Source organism: Copadichromis virginalis, linkage group LG3 (assembly GCF_057382275.1).
Source record: "Copadichromis virginalis isolate Kocher_CV1m ecotype Utaka linkage group LG3, C_Virginalis_male_GT1.1, whole genome shotgun sequence".
NCBI lineage: Eukaryota > Metazoa > Chordata > Actinopteri > Cichliformes > Cichlidae > Copadichromis > Copadichromis virginalis.
The window spans coordinates 53,111,449-53,139,001 of NC_140620.1; the positions used below are offsets into that span (position 1 = coordinate 53,111,449).

Sequence of the window (27,553 nt, forward strand, 5' to 3'; positions counted from 1 at the left end):
AAAACGCACCGTCTGTTGTTGTAATGTTATTCATGTTCTACAATACACAGCCATGTGCCAAAAAATGTTGTGAAACATTATAAATCATTGCGGAAATACTAAAAAAGTTAATAAAAAAAAGTTGATCAGACAATAAAATCAAACAATTTAAAGACTGTTAACAGTTAATTTATTTTTGAGTTGACTGATTTTCAGCATTGCATGCATGGATCCAGCTTGCCTCATGTCGACAGTCATGGCTGCTGGTAGTGATCAAGTCAAGTCAAGTGGTTTTATTGTCATTCCAACCATGTGTAGTGGTAAAGTACACCATGAAACGAGACAACGTTCCTCCAAAACCATGGCGCTACATATGGCATATAACAGACAATAAACACGTGACTACATAATGTGCAAGGTGCAAAAATTGCAAGAAAAAAAAAGTTCAACACCAGACAGAACAGAACGATACGTGTGTGTGTAGCCTGGGGGCAGTGGCGTGTCCAGCGGGGTGGCCTGGGGGGGTACAGGCTCAACCAGACTGGCCACCCCAGGTGCCACCCCGAAGCTAAAACAATAAAATTTAATGAAATATCAAATGTACGATTATGGTTTCACAGTGAAGCTCAGATATCCGAGGGTAAGTGAATACAGCACCGGCTTCTGCACTATGAGCATCATGTTAGCAAAGGTAGGCGAGCCAAGCACGAAAGATGGCACCGCAGAAAACATTTTTTCGGCGAAAGATTAACAAGTTAACATAGCTGGACTAGTCATCAGACGTTTGCATGGTGGGCTGATGACTTTTTTTGTAACGGCATGAACAATGAGAGGTGGTGGATTGGCAAGATGCTGGCCGATGTGTAAAAATAACTCAGTTGTTTGGTGGTGGCTATGGCGGAGCTTCCACAGAGGCAACAGGTGGATGAGGGAAGGTGAAGCAGGAGGAGAGCGCCGAGGCAGCCGCCGGTCCAAGTGTCAGGTGAACTTCAGGTAAGAAGTTACGACCTGCAGTCTATCTGGGTCAGATATAAACCAAGTTTAGGTGCAGTTTATTTTCGTTGTGCTGACTTTTTACAGTCAGTTACAATAACTCATACTGCGTGAGCTAGCATGACGAGTTTCTATACAGCTGTTCGGTTGCTATGATGTTACTGATAGTGAACTTTATTTTATTCATAAGGTTAGTTAGTAGAGTTGCCAACAGCTCCTTAAAAAATGGAATGGTCCCCCATTCAGAGAAAAATTTACGTGTTCCGTATTGAGCTGAGAAGAGACGCAGTTTGTCCCGGACTTTAGCTAGAATGGAAAAAGACACAAAGCTGGAGTTATCCTGTCTTTACAGCTGCCTCTTCTATTGCTACTTCAATCATGAAACTGATCAGTGATCAGCTGATCGGCTTTTCTCTCTTGTTTGTTTATCGCCCACTTTGCGCCAGAAACAGGAAACCAGCGGATGCTGTGGTAAACAACAGCAGCACGTTTAAGCTTGATCAGCTGTTGTTAGAATTTATTTAATATTAATTTCTAGTATCAGCTGATGTTTGCTGGAGCCACAGCTGTAAAGCTGCTGGTCATGATGTCGGTTTGTATATGTGATGAGAGGGAAACATGAAGATGAAACCAGGAGATGTCCTTACTGAATCATCAGAGCTGTGATGGAGAAACAGGTTTACCTTTTAGTTAACATGAATGACTTGAAGGGAAGTTATTAACTGTTTCTGAGAGACAAATAACACCAGGATCTTTTCTAAGTAGCTGACAGCTGGTAACTGTGCAGGGGCGGCAAAGTGTTGCCAGGGGGCCAGGTAGGGCATTAACAGGGAAAGGGGGGCACCAAGAAATACTTTTCTTTTTTTATTCTCAATTCAAATACCTAGCTTTTATTAAATAATTATCTGAATCTTGCGAACAAAGTTTTTATCTAACGTAAAATGTATAGAAATCATCCATATACCAAAAAGACAGTGTACATCACTGTCACAACAGCGTTTGTTTTCATTCAAAGGCTTTATGGCTTTAATACCTGGTGGGCTGGTCTGTAGTGAAAATGCCCAATTTTTTTTGTCCCAGTCCAGCCCTGCAGGTTATACTGGCAGTGTCACCATGTCAGCTGACTGTATGTCATCATCAGCCAGTGTTGTTCTTTATACATCAATATTACCAAAGTTTACCATAAGGCAGCATAGAAAGTATTTGCTGAATAAACACTGACTGATTGTATCTCTTGTACTTTATCAACGCAGTATCTAAAAACTTTGCACCATAGTGGTTAAAATCTCATTCTAATAGGAGTTAAAAGCGCATTCGGTTATTAGGTTTACAGGGTTATTGAATTATGGTTAACGGTTGGTAGAATTGTTTTTAACATTATCTGCCAATTACATCTGCCACCCTTCTCCAAATCTGTGCCCCTATCTGCCCCCACCAACAAAAATTTTCTAGACACTCCACTGCCTGGGGGAAGAAGCTGTTTCGCAGTCTGGCAGTGAGGGCATGAATGCTCTGGTGCCTCTTTCCAGAAGACAGCAGGGTGAAGAGTGTCATCTCCTTTGTTTTGTCCACATTTACAGACAGGTTGTTGACTCTACACCGGTCTGTTAGCAGTTTCACCTCGTCTCTGTATGCTGACTCGTTCTTGCTGATGAGACCCACCACAGTCGTGTCATCAGCAAAATTGATGATGTGGTTCAAACTGTGCACTGCTACACAGTGGTGAGTCAGCAGAGTGAACAGCAGTGGGCTGAGCACACAGCCCTGAGAGGCTCCAGTGCTCAGTGTGGCTGTGTTGGAGATGCTGTTACAGATCCAGACTCCAGTTGCAGAGGGAGGTGATCAGGCCCAGCAGGCTCAGTTTTCCAATCAGGTGCTGAGGAATGATTTTGTTGAATGCTGAACTGAAATCAATGGACAGCATTTGTACATATGTGTCTTTATTGTCCAGGTGGGTGAGGGCAAGATGTAGAGTGGTGGCGATGGTGTCATCTGTTGACCGGTTGAGGCGACAGGTGAACTGCAGTGGGTCCAGTGTGGGTGGCAGCCTGGTCTTAACGTGACTCATCAGGAGACTCTTGAAGCATTTCATCATGATGGGTGTGAGTGCAACTGGAAGGTAGTCATTGAGGCAGGACACTGAAGACTTCTTTGACACAGGAATGATGATGGTGGTCTTGAGACACGTTGGGACGACAGCAGTGCTCAGGGAGAGGTAGAAGATGTCAGTGAAGATATCTGTCAGCTGGTCTGCACGTTCTCGGAGTACTCTCCAAGGGATGTTATTTGGACCAGCAGCTTTCCCTGGGTTAACTCTGTGAAGAGTTTTCCTCACATCAGCCGAGGTCAGACACAGAGTCTGGTCATTGTGAGGGGGGAGACTTCCTCACCAACAAGTCCTTATGAGGTAAGGTGTGTAGAAATTTGAGGTGAACATTTTATTTAATCAATTTTGGAATAAGGCTGTAATGGCAAAATGTGGAATAAGTGAAGCACTGTATACTTTCTGGATACACTGTAGGTTTCTACAACAGCATCGCAATTTAGATTAAGAAGATGCAGCTCAGGGAGAACTGATATATTCTGATATAAGTGTGATGCATTTAATTGATCTGCACTATGTTCCTATTTTTGGAGTGAGAGAGGTTGGTGGTGAGATAGGGACTTTCAGCACTGAAGATGTGTTCCACCTCACTGCAAACTCATCATTAGCTCAGAGTTAATTAAGTAGAATTGACGTGATTTCATTATTCTTTTCTTTATTCTTTCTATTTTTGCTTTTTCTTTGCCTCTGCCAAGCTTATTTAAAAAAACATCTGCAAATAAACTCTAAACTGTGGACATTCCATTTCTAACCTTTTGTGAAACAATAAAAACTTAAATATAAGTATTTATCCAGTATTTACTTCCCCAGAGAAGAGCAGCTAAGAGTCAATCAACAGCGCTGTTACCAGTTCAGACATCTACTCTGTTACAACCTGAGTCATCAGTTCAGTTGCTAGCTCAGTCTTCTGCTCATCCACCTCCTAAGCCGCCAGCTCAGGGAGGGTTCTCCACACCTGCTGGCTCTGCTTCGCCTCAGGCAGGGGCCTCTGCACTTTGTGGCCCACTGCCTGTTCTCGCTGGCTCTGGTGAGCCACTCCAGCCACCTCCATCCTCTGCCGGAAGCTCTACTGAGCTTATTCAGCCAGCTGAGGACTTCATTTTGCTGTCATTGCCTGAGGAGAGCAAATGCCCTGCACAGCTCCAGCCAGCTTTGTCTCAGCCAGGGGTCTCTGCACCTGCTTGCCCTGTGTCTGCTGGCCCTGTTTCTGTTTCTGCTGGGGGCTCTGGTGAGCCTCACCAGCCATCTGTCTCTGCTGTGGATTCCAAAGAGTCTGTCCAACCATTTGTTCCGGCTGGAGGCTCTGGAGAGCTACTCCAGCTCTCTGTCTCTGGTGGGGACTCCAAGAAGTCGGTTCAGCCATCCGTGACTTCTACGCCACCATCAGTGTTGACTGGGGGCTCTGGAGAGTCCACCCAGTTGTTTTCTGTTCCTGCTTGGAGCTCAGGCGAGCCCATCCAGCCATCAGCACCACCGTCAGCGCCACCATACACGGCTTCCGTGCCACCACCTGCAAACACCATGCTACCGTCTGGTCCTGCCTCTTCTGGTCCCGTCTCGTCTGGTCCTGCATACCAGCTGTTAGCCAAGCTGTCCATGAGCCCACGGCCATGACCACGTCCTCGTCCAGACAAGCCTGCACATGCACGTCCAGCACGGCCTGCACCTCACCGTCGCTGGCCACTTTCCAGGCCATCAGCTTAGGATCGTCATGGGCTGCCTCCTGAACTGTGTTGCCACCACGGTCAGCCTCCAGACCTGCTTCATTTACGTAACGTCACTGCTGCCACTGTCCTCACGGCCAGTGCCCTGGACAGTCTCACTGTTGGCGCTTTCCAAGCAGTCGGCATCCACACCTGTGTCACCGTTGCGGGTTTCCATGTGGCTTGAGTCGGGATCTGCTTCACCTATGCTACAGTGGCGTTCGACGCAGTCGGCCCGCTGAACTGTGTCGGTGCTGCCACTTTTCACGCAGCTGGCCCTGACTCTTGTGCCTAGTTTTTTTGTTTTTGTTGTTTCTGGACTCCTAGTGCTCCTGTTTTTCTGTTGCTCCTAAACAAAAGAAACATAAAAGTTTAATTTAACAGAAGTGCAAATATTCCCATATAAAAACTCTAAGTTAAGTTTAAACATGAATTAATTAATAATTCGTCCTGTCATGGTGCATGTTAAATAGATTTCAAAGTAAGGCGGCGCTCCTAGGTTTGCTATGTGTGACTGTATTCTGCTTCATTTGTGTGAAGCTGAGTGTATCCTGCCTGAATTATTTCAGGTGCGGCACGGTTAAGTAAAAACTGAAACATAAAGTGTGACATATATAAAATAACAGGAAATCTGGTAGTGGCCAAATGCTTTGTCACAGCTCTGTGTAAATACAAACCACAGCTGGAATATGTAATTACCTCCATAAAAATATTCAAAATATGCCTGGATTTGCTTTGTGTTATGGATGACTGGCTAATTGGCATCAGAGCAAGTCCAGAATGTAGTCTGCACTCTCTGAGCATCTCTTCTCGATCCAATCGTCTAAATTGTTAATCTTACAGGACCACTGGGAACAGACCCACAACACCTCCATACATCCAGGTTTAGACTCGCCCCACCTCGCCCCACCTCTCTCTCTCTAATATCTAGTCAACCAATCAGGTCAACTGATCCTCAGCCACAACTTATCATTCTCTCTCTATTTCCCTATTTATTTGTTTATCTATTTGTTATTGCTTGTGTACAGTGTCCTTGAGTTTTTTGAAAGATGCTTTCTTAAATAAAATTTTTTATTGTTATTATGTCTTTTAATATGGACAGTTCAGTTACTTTTGAACATTCAATCATATCTGAATAAGCTTCACTTTTCATTTTTAACATTCACTTTATCGTAATCCTTTTTAATCCAAATACGTTTTCTCTTGAAAACTGTTTCTCAGTGACAATTTACTCAATATAATCCCCTTTTTACTAAATCATACACTTTAAAGTTGAGACATTCAGAGATCAGAATGTCCTGTGTGCACTCTCATTTAGTCTCTCTCTCTCTCTCTCTCACACACACACACACACACACACACACACACACACACACACACACACACAAACATGTCTGAAGGCATTTTGTACACAGGCTTTCAGCACAGCCTGTCCTTAAAATAATAATTAGTTTTTCACAATATAAAATTGTCAACTTAAACATAATTATCTTTAACCAAATATTTTCTGATTACTATTGAGCACAACCATAATTTTGTGTTTAACCCTGTTCACAAGTATAATGACAGATTGGCAACACAGCACTTATCTTCTCAGTCCAGCACATGAATACAAAAGATTGATTATGGCTCATGTCTACACACAAAACTCTAAACATTAGAACAGACATTTCCACAACTTAAACTGCTTTTCTCTGCATATTGATCACTTACATTTTTTATTTGTCTTTAACTAAGAATAAAGATGATCAACAAACTGGAGGAAAAAGCTCTGTTGTAGCTCTCTGATGTTTACACAACACATTTTTCAACAAATTTGATGGGATAATAAAGGTTTATTCTATTCTATTCTATTCAGAAGGCTGAATGTCAAGTCCTTTTACCCCCTCAGCTTTGATGGCAGGGGACGGCCAGGGGACCTCAATCTCTCTCATTACGCCACTTTACTCGACAGAGCCAATCATGTTCTGCAGTGTGATGGTGATGAACCAATCAGACCTGTCAGATGTGGCAAAATGTAGGACAAGCTGGCGTTTTTAAATCTGAGAAGTATACTGCTGCTTCATTAGGTGTGGACTGCTGTACTGAAGAAGGAGACAAGATGAAGATGTCCTTTGTGAACGTTTTCCTGATCTGCTCTTTATGTAAGTAAAAGAAATTGACTTGTGTAAACTTTTGATCTTCATTTGTGTGAAACTGAGTCTGTCTGAATTATTTCAGGTGCAGCACAGTTAAGTGATGTCTCTCAGCCTGAATCTTTGAAAACAGTGAAGATTGGCGACTCAGCTACTATTAAATGCTTCGTAAAGAGCGCATCAAAGAAAACCGTGTGGTACAAGGTGACTACAGGGAGGAAACTACAGCTGGTGGTAAAAGCTGATTCTCAGTATAATGTGAGAGAGTTCAGTGATGAATTTGTTAACCGTTCTTCAGTTAAATTTGACATGACTAACAATCATCTGACCATAAATAAAACATCATGGGAAGATGTTGGAACATACTTCTGTGGAGTCTTACACATAAGTGAGGTTCAGTTTGGGTCAGGAACATTTCTGATGTTGACAGGTATGTTTGGACATGTTTGCATTTCACATAATTTCAACTGAATGTGAACACAGTGCTAACAATCACAGTCCAAATGGTTTGTTTTCCAAGGTGCAAAGACAATCAGCGACTCTGTCGTCCAGCAGCCAGAATCAAAGTCAGTGAGGTCCGGAGACTCTGTGACTCTCAGCTGTTCTGTTCACTCTGCTCAATGCACAGCAGAACTCACTAGTTTCATGTGGCTGAAAAACTCGGATGGTTCTGCTCCAGAGATGATTTATTGCTCTGACAATAAGAACAACATCTCCCAGAGAACTGACAGAGGACGAACTACCTGCGAGTACAACTTTGTCGTCAGGAGCCGGGATGATGCTGGGGTCTACTACTGTGCTGTCAATGCATGTGGACAAATACTGCTTGGAAATGGGACAACAGTCAATAATGGTAAGACACACAGTGCTTTTTTCAACTTTTTAAGGCTTCCACTTTAAGGTTCAACAGTTTTTAAATGTGTTTCTTTAAAGTGTAGTTTCCAGTAGATTAGATCCAAAGACAACAAGTCTGTGAAACTTTGCCAGATTTGTCCTTTTTATCAGAATGTCAGATCAAATTAAACCCTTTAAAAATACCAGCCCCCAAACCCCACAAACCGCTCAGTCAAGTGGCAGATCCTCCTCTCCGAGATAAGTGTTTGTCAAAGAAATGTGGTAGCTTTGAAGAGATCAGAGATGAGATAAGGTTTTCACTTGCCAACAGGTTATCACAGAGAACGTTATAAAGGGAATTCTAAATATGGTGTTTACTTTATTTATTTATTCATTTTTATTTGTTTCTCTGCTGTTTGAATTTGGCTCATTTGTGTAGAAAAAGAAATGCCTGTGGTCAGAGTAAGTAGCTAAACTTACAAAAATCCAATTTGTCACAATTAGTTTTCTCTAAATCAAATTTTAAATGTTAAATCATGTATCATGTTTACAGCAGAAACTGAAAGCATATCACTGAGTCTGACCGTTATTGCACTGATGCTGTCAAACATGGGTCTTGGAACTGTGACGCTCCTCCTTGTAGTGACATTTTGCAAGACAAGAATGAAAAAATCTGCAGGTGTGTAAAACTTTATGCAGGACGATATCCACATTCTGTTATTCTGCAGTAACTACTAACTATTGGTATCTTTTAATGCTTTTGTTTTTCACAGAAGCGGCCGATGAAGGCGATCAGGTGAGAGTTTGTCTTAATCCATCCATCCACCCCATGATGGCCTATCCCAGTCATCAAAGAGCAATAGATTATTTTATTGGAATTTCCTTTTTTCACAGACTGGTGATACAGTCGTCTATACATCTGTGGGTTTGGCTCACAGTAGTATCAGGCCCAGACAACCTACAGTAAAAGCCAATGGAGACGCTGTAATTTACTCTACTCTCAAACCCTGACAACTGAACATCAAAGTTTCATCATGGGAATACGACCAAGCTATGATAAATAATGGCTAAGGGATGTCTTGCAACGCTCATGATGGTTGCTGGATTTTGTTCTGTTTGTTTCTTGCGCCTTTAAGAGTTTCTGCAGGTTCTTCCTGATTGGAGATCTTTCTCAGTCACTGAAGCTTAGTACATTTCGGCAACTTCACCTAAACTATATTTTTATATACTTAAGATTCAAAAACCAGCATGATTTCCATGGAATGTCATATTTAAAACCCTGCTGACCACTAACAGAATGTATTTCTCTTCAGTTATTTACTGTACGTTGCACTGTAGAAACAAAATGTACTGTTTTAAAATAATGCTACTTTTGGATGAAAGTCTTTCCATTTCACAAATTGTCCTGAAGAATGCTGTTCTACCTTTCTTTTTGTGGGTGACTGAGATGTGAACGTGTGGAATTGTTTGCTGTGACTCTACAAACCACTTTGCTCGCTATAAAAAATAACTTTAATACATACGTGGCAATTATTGCCTGTGTTGAGCAAATACTCTTCTTTGCACTGTTACATTCAAATACCAATATTACTGAGAGGCAGAAATAGGTTGTGGAGCTCAGCTCCTGAAAACACATCTGTATAAACTGCACACTCATTACTGACTTTTCAAATAAAAAGCAACTCATAGGCAGCTATCACACTTATTCTCACGTGATTGATACATTGTCCACAGAAACAAACTATTTTCTATTATTCATTTTACATCTCTCCTCCAAAAGTGTGCTTTAAAATGGGCACTCCAAAAGAGGAGGGTCCACACCTTAGTGTAAAAAATTTGTTTGAAAAGTTGCCATCATAGTTTTAAGAACGTACAGGTCAGACAGCACAGGCTATCATTAGTAATACGACAGATTCTTTGGTCACATCTCCCACAGAAGGACAAAAACTTTCAAACCCCACTCAGATGGGATGTTAACACAGTAAACTGTCGTCTTTGTGGGAATCATTGACACAAAGTTGATTTGCAGTCTGTCTGAGGGCTCAAACATTCTGTAAATTTTATCCATCTATTTTACATTTTCAAAACGTAATTTTGATTAAGTTTTTGTATTTCAGGAGATGAAGATACGATAGCTATGAAAAGAATTATAACTTAACTATACAAGTCAGATGTCTTGATGCATGCTCAATCATCCAGGTAACAAAATCCCAAAAAGTTATTTCTGTTCATCTGGACGTAGCCATGAGAGAAATGTTTCATCACTCATCCACTTGACCTCTTCAGTCTCAGCTGACTGCAGATTTTCCCAACCGTAAAAACAGTACATTTGCATAATGACTGAAACTGGCACCACTGACTAACAATGACATCAGTTTCATGATCTGTTTATGAAGTTGGGGAAACCTGCAGTCAGCTGAAACTGAAAAGGTCACTTGGCTAGCTGTCAACAGTCTGGTTAACAGGTAGCTGGCCTGGAGTGCACTTGCAACATATGGTAACATGTTATTATAGCAACCTAATTATTTCCATTATTTCCTTCACGCAAGATCTCACCCCATGGGGTCAAAATAATCACAAGAACAGTGAGCAAAAATCTCAGAACCACATGGGGGGACTTTGTGAATGACGCGCTGAGAGCTGAGGCTAAAGTAACAAAAGCTTCTATCAATAACACGCTACGCCACCAGGGACTCAAATCCTGCAGTGCCAGTTGTGTCCCCCAGCGTAAGCCAGTACATGTCCAGGCCTGTGTGAAGTTTGCTGTAGAGCATTTGGATGATCAAGAAAAGGATGGGGAAAATGTCATATGGTCAGATGAAACCAAAATAGAACTTTTTGGTAAAAACTCTACATGTTTGGAGGAGAAAGAATGCTGAGTTGCATCCAAAGAACACCATACCTACTGTGAAGCATGGGGGTGGAAACATGATGCTTTGGGCTGTTTTTCTGTAAAGGGACCAGGATGACTGATCCATGTAAAGGAAAGAATGAAGGGGGCCATGTATCGTCAGATTTTGATTGAAAACCTCCTTCCAACAGCAAGAGCATTGAAGATGAAACATGGCTGGGTCTTTCAGCATGACAGTGATCCCAAACACAACGCACGGGTAACAAAGGAGTCGCTTCATAAGAAGCATTTTAAGGTCCTGGAGTTGCCTAGTCAGTCTCCAGATCTCAACCCCATAAAAAATCTTTGGAGGGAGTTGAAAGTCCGTCTAGCCCAGTGACAGCCCCAAAACATTACTGCTCTAGAGGAGATCTGCATGGACGAATGGGCCAAAATACCAGCAACAATGTGTGAAAACCTTCTGAAGACTTAAAGAAAACGTTTAAACATTTGAATGGTTTGTAATAAAGTACTGACATTAAGTCTTGTTATTGAGCAAATACTTATTTTCCACCCTGATTTGCAAATAAATTCTTTAAAAATTAGACAATGTGATTTTCTGAGGGTTTTTCTTTCTAATTCTGTCTCTCATAGTTGAGGGATATCTATGATGAAAATTACAGGCCTCGCTCATCTTTTTATGTGGGAGAACTCGCACAATTGATGGCTGACTAAGTACTTTTATGCCCCACTGTAGCTGTGTGGAAGATCTAATGCAATTTTACAAAGTTTTGACCATCTTAAAATATGATGTCTCTTATAGATGCATATCTCAAAACTCCAGGAAGCAAAACCAAAACAGCATGAAATGCAGTGGTGAAAGTATTTTTCAACTACACCTTAAATGTAGTTGGTGAAGTGTGAACAGGAATAAATGTGTGAAAACAGTCGCCCACGACCACAGGAGGCTTTACACTTTGCAAAAGTTATGACACAACACAAAGAAATTAGTGTACAGTTTGTTTACTACGGTTAAAAAAAGCAAAACCAAACAAAACCACTGAGTAGAAACAAGGTAATGTAATGGTGAGAAATAGATGCTGACAAAGACGAACACAAAAAACCCATCTGATCTATTAATACTCCCGTGTAACCAGTGACTTGAGTGGAGGGTGCAACCTTTAAAGTAGCCAGCTCATAGCAGTTGACTTTTGTTTTGAGTCCTGTGGTGAATAAGGTGAGAACAGGTTTCCACTGGTGGAAACTTGAGACGTATCTTGTGTACAGGAAGGCTGGCCTGTGGCTTCTAGGCCACAGTGTGCTCAAGTTCAGACAGAAGAGTCAAGAGAAGCCATTTTGTGTATTGCGTGTTACCTCATTAGTGGCAACAACCCTGTTTAGAAAATGTCTGAACGGAGTAGCACGTTCATGTTTAATGCAGTGGGAGATGCAGTATTGAAGCGAATACCATGTTACATTCAGCTTTCCATGAGCTGAAGCGCTCCTTCATTTACTTTGGCAAACACTTTGCAGTGTTTTAATCACTAAATGTACTTGATACTGTTTAACATAATTTATAGTGAAGTGGTTTATAAAGTGATGAAATAAAACCAAGAGTTGGGCATCACAGACATCATACTGTTGATGTCTATCAACCAGTGAACAGTCTTAGGCGTTCCCTTACCAATGCAATCACTGATGGCAGTTAGTTATAAGTTATATGTTGCTTGAATTGTGCACTGGCTTCTTGAGATTATCCAAATGGGTCAGATGTCAGTTGTCTCATTTCAATCATGTGTACACATAACCAACTCAAATGTGTCCATTGAAAAATGAAGGTGACTAATTTTTTGAAAACAGACATTCATGTCCTAAACTACTTCAGAAATTTGCACTTGAATCATGAACATTTCTGATGCTGCTAAGCTAATCAAACCAACAGTAGTTGCATTGACTCCTACTCCCACCCTCGCTATGGGCCACTGTGATATTGTGGTATATTGTGTGGTATGTGGTACCATATGGAAAAGATATATATAAATCTTATAAAGTTTGTATCTGCCTTGTGTGAAACTTGTATGAAAAGCATACGAGAGTGAAAACAGATATAAGATCCCCTGAAAAATTATATAATGAAACTTGCATGTTTTGGATACTTACTAAAACAATATATGAAAGTAATGACAAAGTGGCCACTTTCATGAGTAAATCATGTAAGTTTTTACTATTTCTTTTCCATATGTGATTCTTATTCTAGTGCAGAGCTGTCAAACATATTCCCTGACCTGAAGGTTTAATCTAATCCACCGAATAACTTTACAAAGTGTAAAAATTAAAGTTACACTGCTAACAATGCCAATTCAATGAAAACACTGCTTGTCCCGCTGCTGGACTGTACTAATATTACCAAGCAGGGAAGTAAATCCTCATTTCTTCTTCATTTCTGGGTTATAACAAAGTTAAACGCTATAGTTTTGTTTAATTACAAAAACTTACCTTTTGAAGCTTTGATGAAGTTTGATATAACTTTATAAAGTTTTATATTTTATACATGTAATCATAGTTAATTGACTTAATATAAATATTGTTGGAATTTCAAATAGATATTGAATTGTATAAATATATAAACCATGCAATCTATTGCTAAGGAGAGAGTTTATTTTGACTGTTTCCAAAATAGGACCTTCAGACTGACTGGCCAATCAGACACAGTCTTCTCTGTGAAGAGTGGAAAACGTATACAGATTGTGTTCATTCCTCACAGCATTTGAAGCAAGATGACACCTCCAACCTGTGCTTTGTATTTCATCTGTCTGTTCGTGGCAAATATGGGTAAGTTGTGCTTTGTACCTTCTTGTTCATTTTAACCTAAAACCAACATGTTTGCTTGTTGCATTCTTATGGTGGAAGATGCATATTTTGGATATATATTACATTTATTTTCACATTTATGTGATTTGTGTCCTCATTTTCTCCTCAGCTCATACAACGCTCTTGAAAAATACAGCATTACATTTTAAACCAGCCCATGTTGGGGAAACTCTGACTTTTGAATGCCAATGTGAAGACAAATCAGCAGTGATGCTTTACTGGTATAAGCAAACTTTAGGAAATAGACCACAGCTGATGTCTACATACTACAAGCACAGTCGTAATGGTACTTTTCAGGATCCGTTCAACGATCCCCGTTTTTCACTGCTTACTGGAAACTTACTGAAGATATCAGATTTGAGAACTTCAGACTCAGCTACTTACTACTGCGTAATGAGCAATTTATATGACTTTAAATTTTGTGAAGGCACAATTGTCAGTGTAAAGGGTTCGGATCAGAACATCCGAGCTTTAGTCTACCAGTTGTCATCTGAAACCCTACAGCCAGTGCACTCTATGGTTCTGAACTGTATAGTACAACCTGGGACCTGTGATGGAGAACACAGTGTTTACTGGTTCAGAAAGTCTGAAGCAAGTCTTCCAGGAATCATTTACACCAATGGAAGCAGGAACGATCCCTGTGAGAGGAAACCCAACACACAAGGTAGCACCTGTGTGTACAACTTGCCGATGAAGAGCCTGAATCTTTCTCAGCACTATTGCGCTGTGGCCTCATGTGGACACATACTGTATGGAAGTGGGACTGCAGTGAAGGGTAAGTAACTTTGTAGGATTAATTCCTTAAAGCATAAAAGTAGATCTAGATATAATACGTACAACCCATCAAGAATAATGATTTTTCATAAACATATTTTCCAACTCAGGCTGCTGTTAGCCTTTCTTATCTGACCATTAAAAATGAATTGTGTGAGGATGCTGGAGAAACCAAAGGAAAACATACAGGTTCAGGAAGAACATATAAACCTTTCTGTTGCAGACAGAAAGGTTCCTGTTTATCAGCAGGTTTACATTTCTTGCTGTGAGGCATAACTGCTGACCACTTCACCGACTTGCTGCATCCGTATTAGCTGGAGATAATTGTAAAATGCATTTTCATGGATACTTTGGAATTCTGTCCTATATCAGCCTAAAGTAAATTTCTTTAATTTGGTGTCTTTTTGTGATAATCATGATTAAGACCAGCAATTTGCAACAACCACTATCAACCAGTAGAAACAGGCATTTTAGTACTGTTTGAACGTAGTCAAAGTCTTTTTTTCCTAAACCAGAAAAAAAAAAGGCTAAAAGCACTGTCATATTTGTTGCTCTCTGCAGAAAAAGCAGAATCTCTTCTCTTGGTGCATTTCTTCAGTGGAGCCTTGGCATTAACTGCCATCCTCACTGGTTTTCTGGCATTCAAGTTGTACAAACTGAGCAAACAGCACAGGCGGTGCGCAGGTAAGTGTTACACTTTTAAGGCAACATTAAGTTTTGATCATCCTGTTCCATTGAAATCTAAATAATGTTTTAATTTCTTTTGTAACACCTTCAGAAACTTCTACAGCTTGCACAGAGGTGGGAATCGTTTTCTACTATAAAAACTAATAATAGCATAGCATCTTTATTCTTTCTCTCCTGTAAGCTGCTGCAGTTTAGCTCTTTATACAATAATTTCTTATAACGTCTTATACAATAATGGTGGACCATTTTTTCTTTTTTTTTATCACCAGTTACATCAAGACAGCGAATACAAAGAAAACCTTCATTACGCTGCTTTGCGCAACCACAAGACTAACAGATCAAGAAAAAAAACAGATCAAACCCAGAGTGAGTGTGTATACTCCAGTGTGAAGGAACAGAGGTGAAGAAGTGGACCAAAACTGTCTTTATTTAAGTTGCTCTGGAGGTTTCAGAAGAATGTACTTTAAATTTGTTTGAAATTGTATAAATGACAGGTTTACCCTTTATTAATAAAAGCTCTTTGAAAATGTATTTGGGGGGTTTGCATGAAGTGACCAATGCTGTTTCAACACAGAATGATGATGATGCATGTCAACAACCAAGCTCAACATTTGAAAGAGAAGATTCACATTCACAGCTGTGCATTCTGCCCCCTCAACACACTGCATGCAAAATTAGCCAACCATCTTTCAGTGCTGCTTAACTGGCATAACATCTACTAAATACCAGGTCAAACTCATTATGAGCAACTCTTGGTGGGTTATTTTTCTGTTTGCTACACAGAGAAGCATCTTTCCTCTTGCTGATGTGTACCATCAAAAAGAAGAGATGCTGTTCTATAGTCTCTTTGGAGTTAACAGTAAAATATACTCTGTGGTTTCACCAGGATGTTGTAGCATCAGTATTTCACAGGTTGATTTGTTGTCTCATGTAAAAACAAAAAAAAAGCACTCTGATGTGTGGTTTATGAGAGCCATGCAAGAAAGCACTTCATCATAATGTTATACTGGCCTAACATTGTATTGTAATGACAAATGAACTCCACAAGGCAGGCGGCAAACATGAGACCTGATTTAAAAATGACCTTTTAAGTAAAGTGTACAAACAACCTGGGGGTACTGAGGATAAGTATCTTCTCTAAGGACACTTCAACATGCAAGAGGAGGTGCAAATTAGTGGTCTATATACAACCACACTTAGACAAGCATCTTGAAATGGCTGGTTTCACAGAGTCTTGGGTAGTAGTGGCTAATGGGCCACAGACCTTATCAGCTAATCATAAAAGATTATATTATGGTACAATTTCATTGGTGAGTTTCCTTGGAATTTTAAGTAACCTGTTACAATTATGAAAGCAGATTAGCAAAAGATGCAGTCCATGTTAAACTTTCTTTGTAAAATAGACCTTAAAAGGGAACCCAAAGAACAAAGCCAGGAAGTAAAAACACAAGAAACAAACCCTCAAAAAAGAAAAAAGAAAAGAGGAGGGTGTGTAATAGGGAACCACAGAAGAAGATACAAGGATGGTGACAGCTGTTTGCACAATCTCCATGATTTCTACATGTGCAGAAACATGTGTTTCTACATGTGTATCCAGTTATTGTCAGTGCGCCCCAGGGCAGCTGTGGCTACAATGTAGCTTGCTATCACCAGTGTGTGAATGGGTGAATGACTGAATGTAGTGTAAAGCGCTTTGGGGTCCTATGGACTAGAAAAGCGCTATACAAATGCAGGCCATTTATTGTGTTTTGGGTTCACGTTTAATAATAGGTTTCAGGAGGGTTACTTTTGATATGCAATATGTTACAGATTACTATTTATCCTATTCAGAACTTTTAAAAGACAAGGGTTCATCAGAGTAATGTAACTCATGACATTTGATTCATTGCTTATTGAAAGAGTTTCTAACAAATGCTAGGTGCAGTGAAGCTCAAATTTAAGCACTTACCACAAATGGGTGGACCTTTTCTAAGAAAAAGAAATCACCTAAACCTCTGTGCGCTGGTGAGGTTAGCCAACAGGTTCTGTCACACAGTAATTACGTGTAAGGTGTGAACATACATTAGGTCAAGTCTTCTAAATATGTCTTGACATGTTATTTCTACTTGTTGACTCTAACTATAGAAGCAGGATACTTTTATAGACTCTTTGCTGTTAACAGTAAAAATGCCTTGTGGTTTAAGCAGGATGTCTCAGCATCTGTGGCTCTCAGTTTGCTGAGGTTGATTTGTTGTCTGTGCTAAAAGCAGGTGAATGCAGTATATAGTCAGTAGAGTAAAAAAAGCCTTCACAATTCTGGATTATGAGAACCCTGCATTTAAACCATTTACCCATAATGTCATTCTGTTTTCTCCTGGCCTGTTCTGCGGTATCCTAAATGACCTTAGATAGCAACATTATGACAACATTATGGTAAATGGACTGATTCTTATATAGCGCTTTTCTACTCTCCTGGAGTACTCAAAACGCTCTACACAACATGCCTCATTCACGGAATCACACTAAACTCAAGTTCACACACATTCACACTCCGATGAACGCATCGGAGGGCAATTTGGGGTTAGTATCTTGCCCAAAGATATTTGGCATGCAGACTGGAGGAGCCAGGAATCAAACTACCAACCTTCCAATCAGTAGCTGATCTGCTCTACCACCTGAGCCACAGCCACCCCAATTATGACAACATTATGATAACATTATGGCGCATGGCAAACCAGCATTTCATGGCTGTAACAAACTAGCTTCTATATAATGTGCAAAACACAAAAATGGAAAAATTCAGTAAAAGTATTTAGATCCATTGTAACATGATGTAATTGGTTAGTTATCAGCGTAATCTGACTTTCCAACCTTTAAGTGTTCTTCAGAGTTGGCTTTGAGGTAGTTCTTCTTACAGTTTGTTTTTTCAGCTGCTTCTCCTTGATAGGAGGTGTACGGTGGGTAAGTTTGGAGTGGACGTTTCTATGTGTACCTAATGGTCCTTTAGTAAGTGGCTTGTTCGTGGTACAGCTCTTCCAGAAATCTGTATTATCTGACAATATTCAAAGAACTGTCTCAGCATTTTTTTTTATTAAAATCTAAAAGCTTCAAGAGTCATCTGACCATATCCAAGACTATACGGGACGACACTGGTGCATACTAGTGTGGAGTGTTAACACTAAATAAGTGTGAATTTGGACAAGGAACCTTTCTCCTGATTAAAGGTACAATGTGTTTACATTTCAAAAGTTTTTATTCATTCATTTATCTTTTTTTCTTTCTCTCAAATTGACTACAAAGCTAATAACTGGGTCAACGGTTTCTTTTCCAAGGTACAAACCTGATCAGTGACTCTGTAATCCATCAGTCAGAGTCCCAGAAAGTGCAGTCAGCAGACTCTGTGACTATCAGCTGTTCAGTTACCTCTGCTCAGTGTGCACCAGAACATACTAGTATCACATGGATAAAAAAACTCTGAGAATTCTGCTCCAGAGATGATTTATTCATCTGAAAATGAGAACACATGTCAGAGCCCATATGGAAAAGAAATAGTAAAAACTTATATGTGATTACTCATGAAAGTGGCCACTTTCATGAGTAAATCATATAAGGCTTACATGATTTACTCATGAAATTGGCCACTTTCTCATTACTTTCATATATTGTTTTAGTAAGTATCCGAAACATACTAGTTTCATTATATAATTTTTCAAGGGATCTTATATCTGTTTTCACTCTTATATGCTTTTCATACAAGTTTCACACAAGACAGATACAAACTTTATAAGATTTATATGTATCTTTTCCATATGGGAGGACTGAAATCAGCAAGGTGAGGTTCATATGGAACCTCACCTTGGACGATGCTGGGACCTACTATTGTGCTGTGACTTCATGTGGACATACAATGTTTGCAAATGGAACCACAATCAAAATTCGCAGTAAGACGTGCATGTTTTGTATCAGTAAGTCTAACATACCTAAGCTGATGTAATGTAAATGTAATTATTTATTTCTTCTTTATTCTTCTCGTGTCACCAAATTACATGATATCAGCCCTGCTTTTATTGCATTGATGCTTTCAAATATTATCCTTGGGATAACGACTCTTCTACTTGCATGGGCACATTGGAAGAATCACGGAAAAGACCTGAAAAGTATGTAAAATTATACTTTACACTGAACGCTCTCTCTCTTTATCTATCCAGCTGAAAGGCTAAATGTTACTTTATAGTACATAATGCTTTGATTCTATATGTTGACATTTCAAATATATACAGTAACTACCACTGATTGTCTATATCTTTGTTTACAGTAACATCCGAATCTGATGGATCTCCACAAGACAGCCAAGTATTGCATGAATGTTTTTTGTATCTTTTGTCCTTTGTTTATTCTGCAAGTTTTATACCCTAAAGTTTTTTTTAAAAGGCTCATATTATTCTTTCCACACTAGTTAGATACCTTACAACCTAAATGCAAACCGCATATACCAATGATTAGATCCAAAATATACTATACTCAGTATAAATGTGTTAGTTTTAGCCTTTAAATAAGAGGTCCAAGTGCATTTACCAAAACACTTAAGTAAAAACTATAGTTAGTCTCCAAAATCCCTGAAATCACTCAAAATCTTTATTTCAGTGATGATGAATAAATCATCAGCAGTAACAAACATGGTTCCTTGACATTATAGAAACTGGAGTCATCAAAGTTTTTAGAAACTTTCTCAGAATAGTGGACTTTTGTGTGTCTGTTAGGCTTTGTTCTAAATGTCTTTGCAGACTCTGTCAATCAAGTTAATCTCTTGAAATTGAGATTTTAAGAGGGTAAAGCTTAAAATTTCTTGTCAGGAAGACAGGGCTTATATTTCCTGCTTTGTTAGGTGAACGATTATTCCCTAGTACACAGTGTATTACAATCATTGTGATGGTTTATTCTCATACAAAGAAAATTGGCATTTTGAAACATGAATTAAAGGTTGTGAGAGAGCTACACCTCTTTGCACATTTGGTTATCTCAAGATCATCCTGGCACTAGGTGTCTCTCTTTTGTTTTCTTTTGTGCTATATTTTGTCATGCAGGAGTTAACTGAAGATTCATTGGCTGCACGAGCTTCGATGGTTTGGTGTGGGCTTGGTGTGCTCAGCTCCCTCCTTCCTGCGCCTTGTCTCTATGACTCTCAAACACACCTACAGCCTGCTCTTTGGCTTTCTTGATTTTGCTTTCTACATATACTGCCACCTATCTATACATGCATATGCATTACACTGCTGACTTAATTTAATAGTATCGCTGTAAAGAAATTCCTGTTTTCTCCTGTTTGCATGCATCAGCTATTTTGAGAAATGCAACCTCAGAGTTAAGAATTTGAAAAATGTTGTGAGCATTGTGCCAGATTTGTGGTCATAGTTTTCAGCCCTTGTACATAATCAAAAACAACGTAAATACTGGCTTTATAGTGCAATATGTTAGCTATTTGGGAATAAATAGACTTACTGCTATGCTATTACAGACAGGGGATTTCAAGCATAAAAGTGTTGACATTTTATTTGAACTATAACTACATGAGGACCAATGGCCCTTTACCTCATAAAATAAAATATGAGCTGTTGTCTCTCTTTGTCCAAGCAGTCAGAACATGTGTGACGTATCTATATATATTTCATGTTTTTTCAGAGTAGATCTGGAGTCATCTATGCTTCAGTGTCTTCTGCTCCCAGAATTTCCGCCTGCAGATCTCCAGTGAAAAATCATCAGTCTTTGGCTCTCGGAGGAGGCGGACGCACTTTTCTCCTCTCCCTTATCTTCCCTGCTAGTTCTTATGTCCTTGTCTAGTCTCGTGTCTTTTTTGTATTACTTTCCCTGCAACACTCTCTCACAGTCTGTGTCTAAAACCTAAAAGAGAATTATGGATTTGATCAACTGGTCTCTGAATGCTATTGACACCCTTTAACGAGAAGTCTGGGCTCGGGAGAACCCGAGTGCCCTGGAGGGACTTTCCCTGCCGGATACACGATGGACGGGTGGCAGAGGATCGTGTGCCTGGCGGGACTGTCGATCGACGACGCTGAAGATATCTACCTGTTCGGAACCATGATAACAGGGTTCTTGCTGATCGGAGCTGGCTTGGCCCTGGCTTATCGGAGAATTAAGAGAGCGGAACCGGCTGTTCAAACTCCCACAAGGCTGCCCGCTGGGATTGGAACGACAGGTGCGACTTCTCAGAAAGGGCTCACTGAAGGCAGCATGGTTAAGAGCTTGGAGGCGCTTACGACCAGTGTTGGGACTAACGCGTTATTAAGTAACGCGTTACAGTAACTACGTTATTATTGTGGTAACGAGCACGGTAACTAGTTATTATGCCAAAACCAGGAACGCGTTACTCGTTACTGGGATTTAGGTAGGCTCGTTATTCGTTACTTCATGTGGTGGCTATCGCGGAGCTTCCACATTTTCAATAACATTAGCAAGTGGTGGTAGCCAGCAGGTGGATGAAGGAAAAGGGAGGCAAGAGGAGAGACCCGAAGCAGCCGCCGGTCCGAGTATCAGGTGAACTGAACTTCAGGTAAGAAGTTATGACCTGCAGTGTATCTGAGTCACATATAAACCAAGTTTAGGTGGAGTTTATTTTCGTTATGCTGACTTTTTCATACTGCGTGCTAGCTAGCATGACGGAGTTTCTATACAGCTGGGTGGTGCTATGATACTGATGTTGAACTTTATTTTGTTCATATGGTTAATTATTAGAGTTGCCAACCATCCCGTAAAAAACGGAACCGTCTCGTATTCAGAGAAAATATCATGCGTTTCGTATTGAGGTGAAAAGGAACACAGTTTGTCCCGGACTTCAGCTGCAATGAAAAAGACACAAAGCTGGATTTATTCTGTGTTTACGCTGCACAGCTGCCTCTTCTTCTCTCATTCTCCCCCCTCCCTCTCCTGTTTCTACTTCAATCATGAAACTGATCAATGATCAGCTGATCGGCTTTTCTCTCTTGTTTGTTTATTGCCCACTTTGCGCCAGAAAGAGGAAACCAGCAGATGTCGCGGTAAACAACAGCAGCACTTTTAAGCTTGATCAGCTGTTGTTAGAATTTATTTAATATTAATTTCTAGTATCAGCTGATGTTGGCTGGAGTCACAGCTGTAAACCTGCTGGTCATGATATCGGTTTGGTTATGTGATGAGAGGGAAACATGAAGATGAAACCAGGAGATGTCCTTACTGAATCATCAGAGCTGTGATGGAGAAACAGGTTTACCTTTTAGGTGACATGAATGAGTTGAAGGGAAGTTATGAACTGTTTCTAAGAGACAAATAACACCAGGATCCTTTTCTAAGTAGCTGACAGCTGGTAACTGTGCAGGGGCGGATCTAGCAAAGTGTTGCCAGGGGGCCATGTAGGGCATTAAAAGGGAAAGGGGGGCACAAAGAAATACTTTCTTATTCTCATTTAAAATGTCTCACTTTTAAAAAAAATAATTATCTGAGTCTTGCAACAAACAATTGATAGATTGATACATATATACCATCAGAACAGTGTACATCATTGTCACAACAGTGTTTGTTTTCATTCAAAGGCTTTATGATTTTTCCTATAATGGTGGGCCGGTCTCTAGTCAAAATGCCCGGGACGATTTTTTTGTCCCAGTCCAGCCATGCATGCAGCTCATCTGCAGTCTGGTGTTACCTACATCTTCCTATTCAGAAGGCAGAATTTCCGAGTTCTGAGTACAATCGAAAGCACCACGACTGCAGTTTTTGTGTGGGATGTAAAAAGCAGGCTAGGATAGAATCAGGTGTGGGATTTCTCTCGTGGAAATGTGCACATTATTTTTTCCTTTCTATTGGTAGGTGGCACAGTGCACTTGTGGCAAGTAAGCAAGCTAGAAGACTGGCAATCTTGCTGGGTATCCAGTTACGGAAGCAACACATTAACAAGAGAATTCTGAGTAAAACCAAAGTTACTTTCCCTAGTAACTAGTTACTCTGAAAGTAACGAGTAACTTGAAGTAACTGAGTTACTTTTGATAGAAGTAACTAGTAATGTTACTAAGTTACTAATTTAAAGTAACTTACCCAACACTGCTTACGACTGCAGTGAATGCTCAGAATAACACCTTTGAGCGTATGTATGTTGGATTACATCAGGAAAGAATCAACTCAGAACAACATCTCTGGGCGGAGCTCGATTACACCTCGGATCAGTTGGCTGCGGTCGTGAGGTCTCAGAATCTGCTATGTGAGTAAAAAGAGTGACAAGACCACAGAATCGACGGCTAATAACAAGCTCGCAGCTATTAACGGGAGACTGAGAGACCAGTGTCGGAGTGTTAAAAAACAGCTTGAAATTCTCAATTACCATCATAATGCGGCTACCCTTTCAGCGCCAGCTCAAGGCTGGAGCCGAACAACAACTCCCTGATAACGACTGTGTTGAGTCTGTTCCTTCCCATTCCCTACAAGGCCACCTGGGTTGGCTGGAAGACTGTTTACTTAGCCTGGCAGGGCGAAGGACACTGTCTCAGCTGAACTATGGACACGCACACACATACATATACTGATACTGATAAGCACTCACTGACGCATCACCCTCCCTACCCCGGATCCAACGCCACCTCCAACGCTTACCTCCCCCATGATGTGGACATCGGGTCAGTTGGAGGCGCAGTCGAAAGATTGCAGCGGTCCCAGATCAGATGTACACACTGGAACTCTTTCCCGTGTTGCTTGTCTGTGTTTATTGTGTTATGGTGTGTTGATACCTGTGCATTCCTGTATTATCCTTTTGTGTTGCACATTTCAATGTTTTTTTTTCCTCGCTACCTGGCCTGACCTGTCTCCCCAATGTGATGTTTGTATTGTATGTACGGTCGGCAAGGTCTGTCATCTCGGTTGTGGGCAAAAGACCTGCAACTGACAAATAAAGGCTATCTCATCTCATCATCTCTCAAAAACAGTCAGGACACCGTGGTTTATTCTGATGTCATGGTCAGCCAAAGAGACTGAAAGGCCTGAATTGAAATACACCAGGAAAAAAAAAAGGACCATTGTACCACTGTGACTTGGAAAGCTTCTTACAGAAGTATCAGCAAGATCCTATTTAACATTATGATTGTATCTGAAAATATTGTGTGCTACCGTACTTTATGTTTATGCTTTTACATTATAGATGTATAATGAATTTAGGTATCAGTCTCATTTCTATATGTTATGTCGTCATCAGTTTTTTGTGCGCTACATATCAAAAAATAATGGTAGTAGTGATCTTATCATAGTCCTAAACAAAACGTCATGTGCTTGTTTGAAACTCCACATTCACTTTATTCTTACTGGTTTTAAGCATGATATGCAATACAATGACATCTCCCCTTCTCAAACAACGAGTAAAGAAAAGTAAGCTATGTTTTTGCTTAGAAACTTGCTGATTACTAATTAACTATTACTGTTTGCAAAGGATTCTCAGTCTTAAAAATTTGGTTCTTTGCATTATTTTGCTGTGTGTGTGTGTGTGTGTGTGTGTGTGTGTGTGTGTGTGTGTGTGTGTGTGTGTGTGTGTGTGTGTGTGTGAGCTTATGGTTTGTGAATTAGGAATGAAGGGGTTAAATTCATTTACTAAAAGAAACAAGTCAAACAAGAAATTTCAAGTTTCTTGATACGTCTTTATTTTTAACAATTATTAAGCAACAAACATATTATCACTCCAGTTACAACTATATGTGTATACACGGGGATGGTCAACAAACTAACTACACACTTTAGGGTACTTATACAGTCATGTAAAAAATTAATATAAATGAAACATGAGCAAACTCTAACACAATGTGAAAATGTAATCAATCATTATGACAACGAATGTATGAAATCTATAATACAGATTTTGAAATGCCCTGTGTCTGGGTGGGTGTTACTAATTGCGTCCAATTTTTTAAAAGTCTTTACAGTAATAAACTTATATTCTAAAAATAAAAATGTACAACGGCAAATATTGCGACTGAGTACATGAACATGTTGACACCCGTTCATCTCTTCATCTATTTTCTTCTTGACCAAATAAACTTGTGTTTAAGTTTTGCGTAACACAAGTTTGCTGAATTAACAGCTCTTTCTGACAAATACACAAATACACAAGGGTAGAAAGATCAAGAGAATCCCGGCTCTAATGATAGAGAGCCACATCAAAATCTTTACCTCAGCATCTCGGTCTTTAACATCATCACTGATGATGAGCTTGCTTCCATTACCAAACAGTATCTCCCCACAGGAGGACACCGCACAGTAATAGGTCCCAGTATCAACGGAGCTAAGGTTCATTTTCTGCAAATGGTACACACAGCTCTGTGAAGGAGACTTCACAGAGACCGGTTTACTTGTATTTATATATGTGTGAACAATTCCTGGGTGAGATCCGCGTCTAAACCAGTAGACGCTATGTTCTTCGTCACAGGTTCCAGTGTGTACTGTACAGTTGAACATCACTGAGTCACCAACTTGGATGGTCATGGATGCTGGTTCTTGGTCAATTGTCTGGTGATTAGCTGCTGAAAAAAAGTAGAAATTTGAGAAAGTAGCTTTATGTGTCATTTTTTGTAGATCTGGAATGTATATGCATGTATCAATGAACATACTGTTGATGATCTTCCCAATCTACACCAACAAAATATTAACAGGTTTTCAAAGAAAAGGACACTGCAAAATAAACAAAAACCAAAAAAATGCACAATAACGGCAGGTAAAAAAATATACTCGCTAACTGGCTAGATGAAAAAAAAAATATAAGCTAAATGCACAGTAGGCTACACTGAATAGACAAAGGCTGATAAGGCAAAGGTGAACTAAAAATAATAATAAGTGGAGAGGACAAAAAACAAAGGAGGTAAGTAGAAATATAAAAATCCACATCACGTGTGAAATTTTTATTGTTTACTTGGTTTCCATAGGTCTTTTCCTGTGTGTTATGAATAAATATTGGGGGGGGGGGGGGGGGGGGGGGTTGGTACTGGTACTGGTTTTATTTTGTTGTATTTATCTGCAACACCTTAAAGGCCAGTCTGTGAAAACATTGTCGGACATAAACCGGTCTGTGCGCAAAAAAGGTTGGGGACTGCTGGTTTAAAGTGATTTGAGTGCTCAGTTACAGTAGAAAAGCTCCATTACAGAACCAGTTCATACCAGTTATAATATTTAGACAATAAAACACGAATCTTTTTGGATGGTAAGGATTTTAAAAAAAGAAAATAAGTCAGTTGAGGTCATTCAGACAAGGCAGACAACGACTCAATGGAAAGAGTAAATCTTTTGTCTGGTTTGTGAAGGCCCCAGTGTCCCCTTGGAAGAGCTGGAGGGAGTGACTGGGGGGAAATGGCACATCGGCCCTAGAGTCTAAGCACGGGAACGCTAAAGGAACATGGAATAAAAGGTGTTCATGAAAAATAGAAGCAAAATACCTCGAACACTCAGAAAGATCCCTTCTCCAAATTCCACCATGTTGGAGTGAGAGCTCCCGCAGTAGTATGTAGCTGAATCTGAGAGGCGGACACCAGAGATTTGTAGATGATTGGTCCCTTCCTTTCTTTCCACAGAGAAACGAGGGTTCTTCTCCAATGTGTGGAGGACTTCAGATGGCTTATCATATTTGTAAATTGTAGAGAGGCGCTTAGGTTGGCTTCCTAAGAATTGTCGGTACCAGGAGAAGTGCATCGCCACTTGGCTTTCATAAAAGCAACGCAAAGTCACGTTGTCCCCAACAGCAGCAAATCTCACCCCAGTCTCCTGCTTGACTGTAGCTGACTGGCTCACAGCTGACAGATGAACTGTGTCAGAAAAATACACATTGTTAAAGAAGCATAATCAGGTATGAAAATATAACCCTACCTGAATATACATGAATCTTCTACTGAGACACTTACATATCCCACAGAGGATGATACAGAGATGCATCTTTTCAGAGGTCTCGTCAACTGAAGATTTGGAGGAAAAGAGCAGCCAACAGCATAAAAACTGGGTTACTCTTGATTGGTTCTTAAAAGGGTCACCCCGTGTGTTGTTTTAAACTTCCGTCTCAGTGTCATAGAAAAATTAATCTGTTTAACAGCAAAGCCACACATGTCAAATAAATATATTCTACATTTCTCCACTTTTTAAATAGTCATGCAGTTATATTATCTATTTTTAAAATTAAAAAATAAATAAATAAAATAAATACGTGGAAGTCTTTTTTGTAATACCTGACTGTAACTATGTATATGAGACTAAACACTTATATTTGAGAAACAAATTTATATTTAAGTCCTCATGAAGTCATTTGTTTACTAAACATTTAATATTGTTTGTCAGTTATATGTAGTTATATGCAGTTTAATTGAACTTGACACAGAGAGCAAATTCAAAGTTCTTTTCAGACCAAAAAGAATGATGTCCTGGTGAAAAGTTGTTCAAACTGTTTAAAACACCAGTAAAACTGACTCAGGCTAAATATTTACTGCAGTGGAATTCAGCTCTTCTTAAGTATACAGAGATCTGGAGTGCCTCCTAGAGCTAACAAGCTGAAATGTGTGGTGAGTCAGGTGGTCGTGTTGCTGAGATTGACTCATAGAGCCAGACTATGATCTCAGAGAATCAGCTGATAAAGAAGACTCTTGGAGGTCTTATAGAGTATTAG

General features: G+C 39.9%; 3 protein-coding genes across 3 annotated transcripts; 2 read left to right on the plus strand and 1 right to left on the minus strand.

The window, feature by feature from the left end:
• The first annotated feature begins 6,800 nt into the window (after window positions 1–6,800).
• Window positions 6,801–9,243, plus strand: LOC146715256 (uncharacterized). Its single transcript, XM_085440990.1, has 8 exons — window positions 6,801–6,923; window positions 7,000–7,344; window positions 7,435–7,801; window positions 7,920–7,984; window positions 8,188–8,210; window positions 8,253–8,427; window positions 8,522–8,544; window positions 8,643–9,243. Exons 1-8 carry the CDS (start codon window positions 6,881–6,883, stop codon window positions 8,757–8,759), a joined length of 1,158 nt encoding a protein of 385 aa, XP_085297116.1. The 5' UTR covers window positions 6,801–6,880; the 3' UTR covers window positions 8,760–9,243.
• Window positions 9,244–13,345: 4,102 nt separating this feature from the next.
• LOC146715257 (uncharacterized) lies at window positions 13,346–15,431 on the plus strand. Its single transcript, XM_085451673.1, has 5 exons — window positions 13,346–13,410; window positions 13,559–14,224; window positions 14,785–14,907; window positions 15,002–15,024; window positions 15,180–15,431. Exons 1-5 carry the CDS (start codon window positions 13,356–13,358, stop codon window positions 15,312–15,314), a joined length of 1,002 nt encoding a protein of 333 aa, XP_085307799.1. The 5' UTR covers window positions 13,346–13,355; the 3' UTR covers window positions 15,315–15,431.
• Window positions 15,432–24,623: 9,192 nt separating this feature from the next.
• LOC146715258 (immunoglobulin alpha-2 heavy chain-like) lies at window positions 24,624–26,699 on the minus strand. The gene is made up of 2 exons (XM_085452814.1): window positions 26,340–26,699; window positions 24,624–25,433 (listed from the first exon to the last, which is right to left on the minus strand). The coding sequence occupies exons 1-2, from the start codon at window positions 26,590–26,592 to the stop codon at window positions 24,988–24,990; spliced, it is 699 nt and encodes a 232-aa protein (XP_085308940.1). The 5' UTR covers window positions 26,593–26,699; the 3' UTR covers window positions 24,624–24,987.
• Between the last annotated feature and the right edge of the window lie 854 nt (window positions 26,700–27,553).